The sequence below is a fragment of the Python bivittatus genome, unplaced genomic scaffold (genome assembly GCF_059951505.1).
Source record: "Python bivittatus isolate LINGU-HERP-01145 unplaced genomic scaffold, Pbiv_v1 ctg000020_np1212, whole genome shotgun sequence".
NCBI classification, from domain to species: Eukaryota; Metazoa; Chordata; class Lepidosauria; order Squamata; family Pythonidae; genus Python; species Python bivittatus.
In genome coordinates, this window is record NW_028277030.1 from 81,655,896 (window position 1) to 81,666,337 (window position 10,442).

The following is a 10,442-nucleotide window of genomic DNA, read 5'->3' on the forward strand; positions in this document are numbered from 1 at the left end:
GAGACAAAATGGGGAAAAAAACTCCAGAAAATCACATTGTCTGATTTTTAAAGAATTTATTTGCAAATCATGGTGGAAAATAAGTATTTGGTCACCTACAAACAAGCAAGATGTCTGGCTCTCACAGACCTGTAACTACTTCTTTAAGAGGCTCCTCTGTCCTCCACTCGTTACCTGTAGTAATGGCACCTATTTGACCTTGTTATCAGTATAAAAGACACCTGTCCACAACCTCAAACAGTCACACTCCAAACTCCACTATGGCCAAGGCCACAGAGCTGTCGAAGGACACCAGAAACAAAATTGTAGACCTGCACCAGGCTGGGAAGACTGAATCTGCAATAGACAAGCAGCTTGGTGTGAAGAAATCAACTGTGGGAGCAATAATTAGAAAATGGAAGACATACAAGACCACTGATAATCTCCCTCGATCTGGGGCTCCACGCAAGATCTCACCCCATGGGGTCAAAATGATAACAAGAACGGTGAGCAAAAATCCCAGAACCACACGGGGGGACCTAGTGAATGACCTGCAGAGAGCTGGGACCAAAGTAACAAAGGCTACCATCAGTAACACACTACGCCACCAGGGACTCAAATCCTGCAGTGCCAGACGTGTCCCCCTGCTTAAGCCAGTACATGTCCGGGCCCGTCTGAAGTTTGCTAGAGAGCATTTGGATGATCCAGTAGAGGATTGGGAGAATGTCATATGGTCAGATGAAACCAAAGTAGAACGTTTTGGTCTAAACTCAACTCGTCGTGTTTGGAGAGGAGAGAATGCTGAGTTCCATCCAAAGAACACCATACCTACTGTGAAGCATGGGGGTGGAAACATCATGCTTTGGGGCTGTTTTTCTGCAAAGGGACCAGGATGACTGATCCGTGTAAAGGAAAGAATGAATGGGGCCATGCATCATGAGATTTTGAGTGAACACCTCCTTCCATCAGCAAGGGCATTGAAGATGAAACGTGGCTGGGTCTTTCAGCATGACAATGATCCCAAACACACCACCCGGGCAACGAAGGAGTGGCTTTGTAAGAAGCATTTCAAGGTCCTGGAGTGGCCTAGCCAGTCTCCAGATCTCAACCCCATGGAAAACCTTTGGAGGGAGTTGAAAGTCCGTGTTGCCCAGCGACACCCCCAAAACATCACTGCTCTAGAGGAGATCTGCATGGAGGAATGGGACAAAATACCAGCAACAGTGTGTGAAAACCTTGTGAAGACTTACAGAAAACGTTTGACCTCTGTCATTGCCAACAAAGGATATATAACAAAGTATTGAGATGAACTTTTGATATTGACCAAATACTTATTTTCCACCATGATTTGCAAATAAATTCTTTAAAAATCAGACAATGTGATTTTCTGGATTTTCTTCCCCATTTTGTCTCTCATAGTTGAGGTATACCTATGATGAAAATTACAGGCCTCTCTCATCTTTTTAAGTGGGAGAACTTGCACAATTGGTGGCTGACTAAATACTTTTTTACCCCACTGTATACTATATTTACCCAAAATGAAGATGATCCTGAATTTAAGATGCCATCTTCCAAAGAAGAGTAGCATTTCCTCCATTTTCCACTCATATTTTTCTGTTTTTTAATTATAAGCTGCCCAGAGTCATTCTGGAGTCTGGCAGTCTCTAAATCCGAATGAATAAATAGATGACAAAAGTTCTATGCGGCACATATTGTCTCAACCTAGGATTGTCAGTGCTAACTGGAACTAATCCTGGAAATTCCTTTCTTCCTCCGAAGTGTATGTGTGTGTGCATGAGAGAGAGAGAGAGAGAGAGAGAGAGAGAGGTAGTTTTAAAGTACCAAAAGTTACTTCCAAAAAAAAAAAAGACAAAAATGTTTGTGGGATGTGAGTAGAACATGAATCATCTTTGCTAGACTAAAGATTTGTAGCTGAATGTAATCCCTGACCTACACTAAAGTTGTTGAGAAGTTTACTTCAAGCTACAGCTTCTGGACAAGTTTAGTGTAGATCAGGGATTACCTTCAGCTACAAAACTAATGAGAGAAATGTAACCTCATGAAAACAGGTTGAATCTCCTTCCCCAAACTACAATATTACCTGAACTGAATTTCAGTTTATTCATCCTCACCCAGTCCATTGGTGAGTTCAGCAGTTCATATTTTCTGTTACTTAACCTGAAGGATTGATCTAATGGATGTTCCATTTTCCAGTGGTTTGACCCAAATGTGAACATCATGAAGAATAAAGTAGAATATAACATACATAACATGAATTGAAACAGTTACCACTCAAAATTTTGTTTATAGCACAACGTTAGCATCTTCTTGGACCTGGAGCATTGCAACAGTGCTGGAAAAATTAGCTTGTCTGGTTGGAAGTTGGTTCATCTGCTCTAAAATGGGAAGATTAATTTTTTTTAAAGCACTTATTTATAACTATAACTCATCCCATTTTTAGGGATGTATTTGAACATGGTTGTTAAACATTTCCAAATACAGCCTTCATCACAAGTTTCAGAACAGGGTAATTTTGCAAAGCTTATTTGATGTCATTGAATCAAATTAGTTAAAGGTTTGCAAGTACCATTTATGAACTGAGTCCAAAGAAATACAATAGAAATGTGTACTCAAAGTGGGGCTGACTTGTCTCCTCCTCGCTGCTGTCTCCTCTTCTCTGCACCAAATCTTTCAAAAGCTCAAGGAGACCCATTCTAGTGGGCAGAAAGGGCTACAACAGAATAGAGGGAATTAGCAATATTTGGAGGGCTGCTTTTGCAGGGCAGATGATACCTTTTGGATCTAAACTCCCATTTCTTTAATCATTTGCAGAAGCTCTGAAACAACAAATGATGGAAAGTACGTGCAAGATTTTCCTAAAGGCCTTTCAGGAAGAAGCCAAGCAGTTGGTGCACTATTGAGTTTACTCCTTGTGATTCTTACAGCATGTCTTGTGATCCTGTTACTTTACAAAAAAGAAAGAAGGTAGGAGAGAAAGTATGCACAGGGTTTTTGCTTTTGTCACGCGTTCCCAAAATGACATTTTGGAAACCTTTTAAAGTCAGAAGACTTGGAGTATCATCCATTGAGAACACCGTGTCCAAAACCCATAAAACTGTGCTGGAACCGTTTCTTCTTTAAACAGATTAGCATTCTTGCAGTAGCAGCACACAACAAACAGTAGTGGCCAATATTCTGATATTAGAGCAGGCCTGTTCCTGGAGGTACTTTCTTATCAAGCACAGCTGTTTTTGAGGGAGCCAATGTCCAGAGGCATCTTTGGAAATTGCTATCGATGTCAAAGCTTTGCTACTAGTATCATCCCATTCCCACTTTTGTTCTGCACTGTGACCAAACCGCCTCCTGCCTCTACTTGGCTATCAGGGCCCTCTTCAAAGCCAACTATACCTGCAGGGCTGTTCCTTGCCCTGTGTGCTGGCTTCCTCTCTTTTCCAGTGCGCTACCCCACCCTCCAGGTTTCATTTACAACTTGATACGGCTTGTCGCATTGCGAAGTTACCCAAACTTGTAGATAAGTCATCTTGGAATATAAAGGGTATAATATTAACTTTTTATTTTGTAGAGAAACTGTGAAGCAGAAGATAGTGAACTGCTGTCGGAGATCATCAAATGTGTCTTATAAGTATACTAAGGTATTTTATTGTATGTATATGGGTGCCTCAACTATTCTTCTGCTTATAGCTCTGTGTTATAGTCATATCCATTCGTACTGTGTGCAGGTCTATATGCTGTTTAAAATCAATGCTACTTAATGACACAATTAATTACACATAAGCATGAAGTAAAAACTGGATGAATTTTACAAAGTAAAAGACCAGCGTACATTCACTAAACATTATTTATTGATAGCTTTCAGTTGAGATTCTCTGCTGCTGTCCAGTATTTGGAAGAATTATATAAAAATATTTCCATATGTCCAAAGCTTCATGTTTAAATAGTCTGGGGAACATATTGAAAGTATGGCTGCATGTCATATAAAGGAACCATTTTTCAAAAGAATAAGTGCTAAATGGAGAAGCAGGCAGACTTTGTCAAGAAGAGACATAGAAGCTTATAGTGTATTTCTCTAGGTCACATTTGTGGAACTGGTGGCCCTTAAGATATTGCTGAACTACAAATATGAGCCCTCATATCAGTGTCCGTGCCAGGTTCTTAGAAGTTATGGTTAACAATACCTGAAAGGCCACAGCTTTCTCATCCTGTCTGTAGAAAACAAGTATACAGCTTTTTTCTGTAGGAAAGAAGCTGCCTTGCATTTAATCAAATATAGGGGTGCCTAAAAGTTTGGGAACCCTTTTGAATTTTCAATATTTCTGCATAAATATGACCTAAAACACAATTTATTCTCCACACAAGTCCTAAAACCAGATAAAGAGAACCCAATTAAGCAAATGAGCCCAAAACACTATACACACATTAGATTTATACACACCTTTCAAAAGAGATAATAAAAAGGAAACAAAAAGACCAGAACACCACCTTGCCAGCAATCAACACCCAGATAAGCAGGGATTAACACCAGGATTAACACCAGACAGACAATCAAGCAGTAGACAACAGCCTAATCTAGGAACTACCAAGAAAAAACAACACCCCCTTGAACAGTGCCAGAGCAAGCTACTGTACATAAACAGAGAGCAAACCCCACCCCATTTTAGCACTGAAAATGTTACCTAGCTGGGTAACGAAACGTCTGCAAGAAAACAACCATGCTCAGAGAACCCCAAGAACTCTACAGTTCAACCCTGAGCTACATATATTCTCTTCTGTTGGTTCTTTGTTCTTTGCTCAGGTCCACATAATCCCAGCAGACACTTTCCAAGGTTTCAGGCAAAGGTTTTCCCATTGTTTGTTCCTGATTCTCTCTATCTCTTCTAAAAAAATTAAACCTGCAACTTTCTGCATGCAAAATATGTATTCTCCTGCTGAGCTATAGTTCTTCTATAAAATAAAATGTACAGGTAGTCCCAAGGTTAAGAACGCCTGGTTTAAGGACAACCCATAGTTAAGAATGGAGCCTATTCTACTATAGCAAAATTTGAATTAAATACATAATGTTTTGAGTTAAATACACAATGGTTTGAGTTAAATACACAATTGTTTGAGTTAATTACACAATACTATTTATACAGTATAATACTGTTCTGGCTTACGTACAATTTCAAGTTAAGGACAGACCTTGGGAGTGGAACTCGTTCTTAAACTGGGGACTACCTGTATCTTGGTTTTCAGTAAACTAAATGGTTATGGAAAGTTTTTGTTTGTTTGTTTGTTTTTTAATATCATTCACTACTTGTGTGTCCTTGGACTTAACAGATAAATACTGAAGAAGTAAATGAGAATGAAACAGAATGGCTCATGGAAGAAGTAGCTGTGCCAAATCACAGTTCAGGAAATGAAGCACACATAAATGGCCACATAACACGAAAAGCAGTCAAGTCAGATACCCTTATGTCCCTTCGGGTGGATGACATGGACAGTGAGGATGAAGTACTGACAATACCAGAGGTGAAGATTCATTCAGCAAAAGATGTTGATTCAAGGGGCTTGAGCAGCACTAGTAGGCCTTATCATAACAAAGCTCATAACCTTTCAAGCAGTGGTAAAACTGGTCTGCCTAACGGAAGGAAGAATAGCAAAACCAGCCCTGCTTTTGCTCAAGAAGATCTACAGAACTCCATGAACACTGCATCTTTCCATGACGATAGCGATGAGGACTTGTTGAACGTTTAACCTGGAATTGTGCCTAATTAAAATTCCCTGTGTATAGGTATATTAAATATATTAAGGTGGGACAGCAAAATACTTCCAACCAAAAATGAAGACTTTAGCTGCAGATGCCTTTTGCAAGGGATTGTTTGAAGGGAAAGGGAGGAAGGTCAGTCCTAGCTGTTTACAATTATCAGTGACGGCTGGGTTTCTAGCATTCAGTGAATGAAGTAAAGGTAATTCTCCTCCTTAGCCAGAACTCTCACGCCATACCCCTTGGGAAGGTTTTAGAGACTATAATATTTTACAATGATGGGCTCAAATCTAAATGAAGTCCCTTCCACTTCATTGTGAGACTTGCATTTTAACACTCTTTATATTTATTGCTCTCACGACTCAGGTTCACCAAAAAAAAAACAAAACCCGATAGGCGATGTGTTCTTCCTGCAGGCAGGGTATTTTCTTCTATAGATTCACCCATCTCATGCTAGCTGGGTTGCTTTGGTGTACATCTTGGAGCTGGTCTGTATCTTGAATTTGCCTGTACATTTGATTTCTGTAATCTTATTCTGTTAAAATAATTTGTTTTGATTTGAAAAATGTTTTAGCTGGAAGGTATAAATCTTATAGCTTTAGCCTTGAGCAGTGGCTGTCCTTTGCATGTTAAGTCTGTTTTTTGGTACCAATCATATAATGTCTTTCATCAGTGTTTTCCAGACTGTTGGTATAGCAACCCAGTGCTATCCTTCAACATTAGCTGGGCAAAAAATAGAGTATGCCCTTTCCCAAAGACCCTTTCAGGTTAGATACTAATGCTTGTAGCCTTTTCTGTCCAATTGTTGTTGTGATGAGAAAAACACATGTACCTTTCTGAAATGCTGTCCCTCATCAGAATGTTTTCCTTCTTGGGAAATTGCCAACTAATTCCAGGCCAAACTAGAGTATCAGCTTTATTGCCCTGCAAAACGCTATGGCTGCTTTAAAGCCACAGGCCTGTAGAACTTTGATTTCACGGGGGCACACTAATGTTATGGTACTAGGTGCATATCCTATGACAGGCAGAACCACTGGGATATCATCACTAAACTCCTTGTTCATTGTTACATGCTGCAACAATTAACCTTATGGGGAAGATGAAACAAGTTCTCCATGCAGCATTTGGGACCTTAGTGCTTTTTAAGAAGCTCATGGGCAACTCATGAGTTTCTGGAGACAGGTACCAGTATTTAGGCAGGCCAGAGGCTCTTCCTTCCTTCCTTCCTTCCTTCCTTCCTTCCTTCCTTCCTTCCTTCCTTCCTTCCTTCCAACTTGTCCTATTCACACTGAAGTTCCTTAAGGTTGGCTTCCACTTGGGACCTGGATTTGATGTAACAAAGTGTTTAAAGAATTTCAATAAATAAAAGCTAAATTATGTTTCTGTAGGAATCTGTATAATATTTTTTTTCATAAATTTGCATGCCTACTGTATTGGGTTTTCAAACAAGCAAGGGCCAAGTCTTTACAAAGTCCTTATAATGCAGAATTTAAATAACTTACAAAATGCTGATAACAAACCATGATGATGTTAAATGAGTGAAAGATTATGAAAAGCTTCATTTCAAATACTATCTGGCAGAGTCGTTGGGAGGTGGGTGGCATACAAATTTAATAAGTAAATAAAATGCTGAGTTAATCAGAAGTTATATGAAGGGTGCTGAAGTAGATCTTAGAAAATAGTCTTGCAAGGGCAGAACTATAACTTAAAGGGGCTGCTGAAGCTATTACAGAAACAAACTTGCAGGTCAGTATACTATCATGCAATACTTATATTACAGTTTTAGCTTTTAAAACTGCAAAACTGCCTTCTAAATCTAAATACAGTTTAGGGTTACCATAGGTCTAATGCAGAGACGGATTTTTTTAAAAAAAATGCTTTTGGCATGCACTACAGTAAACTTTTTTTCTTGAGCAGTGCTTGATCAGCTACAAGCCTCGGGAAAGAGGAGTTGATCACAATTTTAATTTGTACCCTACATACCTTTGTAGAGTACGTTGTAGTTATACCACATTACCTATGGTTTACTCAACCTAACCGCTGGTGTTCATCCAACCCCCTGAACTGTAAACCATAACACTGGCTTGGTTTGCCCAATGCACTGAACCACAGATTGACTGACCAACTGGACTATGCAGTATGATACTGAATTCCCGAAAGTCTTTGGGACAGCTGAGGGTATGCACATAGTACTTCTCTACAAATCCTTCAATGAAATGTATATTTCTGGAATTGTTCTGCAGCCATGGATAGAAAAAAAAGCTGCTTTTTAAGGCATTGCAGGTGCTATGTTTGTTCCCCTGCCTGTTCAAAACCATCTTTTTTGGAAGTGAATCCCCAGTACTGCACAGCTTTTCTACATGTTGGGTGAATTCAACTGTAGTCTAAATAAGAAAGTAGGATTTGATCACTGCAGTACATGTCTATGCTCAGTGACACTGCCAAGATGGCTGACTTCAAACCACAATAATTTACACTAAGATACCAGATTTGGAACTAGGAACATGGTCAGATTTCAAGGCAGGGCAGGTCAGAAAACACTCTTCAAGGACTAGTGGAACTATATTGTTGCAGGGGATAATATCAGAATGTTAGACTAAGTCTCGCTCTCCCCCACCCCCAAATTATGCCAAAGCGAATCAAGGTAGGGCAATCTTGAATTTCTCTCCCCATCCTTCCTCTCAGGGCTAAGCTGGGGTTTATGGAACTACCTTTACATTCCTTTTCCAAGGCTATTGCTATACTCCTCTATGGGCATTTAAATACATTTGCATTGATCTATAGATACAACAGGAATTATTTCCTGCAAAGCAATCTATTTGTCACAACTTTATAGGATCCAAAACAGATATATGACAAACAGATATATGACAAACTCCCTGAGTTTCTCGACAAGTATCCATACAAAAATAACACATCCCACTGTCCAGTACCCCTTAGGATGAATTTTCTCTGACATAGCAAGTGTGTCTCTGTCCATAGTGTGTGCTCCTTGATTATTCACCTTTGAGAAAATAGCTTTTCACCTTTTGTGATATTACAACACCATCCAACAGGAAGCAGTGGAGAAATTAAAGACTAAAGCTGGATGGCATTTATCCAGATCTCTGGTTAAATATCTCCTTTCTAACTTCTCAGAATTAAAGAGATACGAATGAAACAAGCAATTGAGGTGTGTGTGGATACGTGTACATTTGCCCAGGGATTTTTTTTTTCTTTTTCATCTTTGTGGGCAAGGGAAATAGCTTTCTTTTATCGAAAGCAAAACAGTTAATAGTTACTGGGAATGACTTCATGTCAACCCAACTCTTCTGCCTAATTGGGAGTTGTGACCCCAATGTGCAATTTCAAAATCTTTGACAGAAATCCTTAATAGATTCTCCTCCTCCTCCTCCTCCTCCTCCTCCTTCCCTCCCCCTCCCCTCTCCTTTTCCTCCCCCTCCCCTCTCCTTCTCCTCCCCTTCCCTCCCCTTCCCTCCCCTTCCCTCTCCGAGCAATGCGCTTGCACTGACAGCACATGTGATTTGCCTGGAAACATCTCAAATACCCATCTCATGTTGCTCATGTGAACAGTGAATTCTTGTAACTACTGTTCAAGTAAAACAAGGTTTATCCATAACTCATGAATGGATATCTGATCCATGTTATGGCATATTTGTACGAGTATATTTAAGATTTTTAGCCACATTTACAAATTATATGTTTAATATAAAAGAACTCTTAAATTGTATTGTTGAATGCCATTCAACCATCCAATACGTCATATTCCAGCTTTCTTTAGATAGTATCCAAACAAGCTTTTTCATTGGTTTTGCTTTTTTTTAACTTCTGATAATCCTTTAACAACAAATTGCCAAGAATCTTTCAAGGATTGCAGCGGGATATAATTGTGATAAATATTCACCTTGAAAACAATATGATTATGACAAGGAGTTGGCATGGATTTGCAAGACCAAGTCTTGCCAGGTTAATCTTACTTTATTTTTTTGATCAGGTAATTTCCTTAATAGATTGTGGGAATGCAATAGATGCAGTATATCTTAATTTCAGCAAAGCATTTAACAGTAACATACAATATTTTGATTAGGAAGTCAGTTAAGTATGGGGTGGGTGGCATGACAATTAATTGGATATATAACTGGCATGAAAATCATACCCAAAGATACTCCTTATTTGTTCCTCATCAAACTGGCAAGTATTGAGAGGGATGCCACAGGTTTAAGTCGGGGGCTCTATATATGTCAACATTTTTTCTAATAACTGGGATGAGGAGATGGATAGAACACTTAGCATAACTGCAGATGACATAATTAGTCAATTCAATTTATATGGCTATCTTAAATTCATGATTCTAGGCAGCTAGCAGCAGTTACAAGCACCATAGAACAACATGTAACAATAGAAATAATGTACATATTTGACAGCCAAGGTAAACACAAAACCATTGGCAAACAAGTCAACACAGCCATTATATAGATTTTGCTGCACATTGGATCCCCAAGCTCCGTGACACAACCATGTCTTTAAGGCCTTACAGAAATCCAGCAGAGTCAGGGTGTCAGCCTTGTGAGGTAGTCCAGACAAGAAGCACACCCAGAAGTACTAGCTCTAATTTATTACAAGGTTACTTTAAGAGAATTTTGCAAGTCTGAAAGTACATTTCTCCCCTGTCACCTTTACAGCCCAAGAAACTAGGGAG

The 10,442-nt window shown here is 39.3% G+C and overlaps 1 protein-coding gene across 1 annotated transcript in view; it reads left to right on the forward strand.

The window, feature by feature from the left end:
- IGF2R (insulin like growth factor 2 receptor) overlaps nucleotides 1-7,126 on the forward strand; it is a 100,300-nt gene extending 93,174 nt beyond the window's left edge. Inside the window, exons 46-48 of the mRNA XM_088142760.1 lie at nucleotides 2,812-2,964; nucleotides 3,563-3,632; nucleotides 5,317-7,126. Of these exons, the coding sequence (XP_087998886.1) occupies nucleotides 2,812-2,964; nucleotides 3,563-3,632; nucleotides 5,317-5,733 (640 nt within the window). The 3' untranslated portion in view covers nucleotides 5,734-7,126. The remainder of the gene's footprint in view (nucleotides 1-2,811; nucleotides 2,965-3,562; nucleotides 3,633-5,316) is intronic.
- Nucleotides 7,127-10,442: the final 3,316 nt, after the last annotated feature.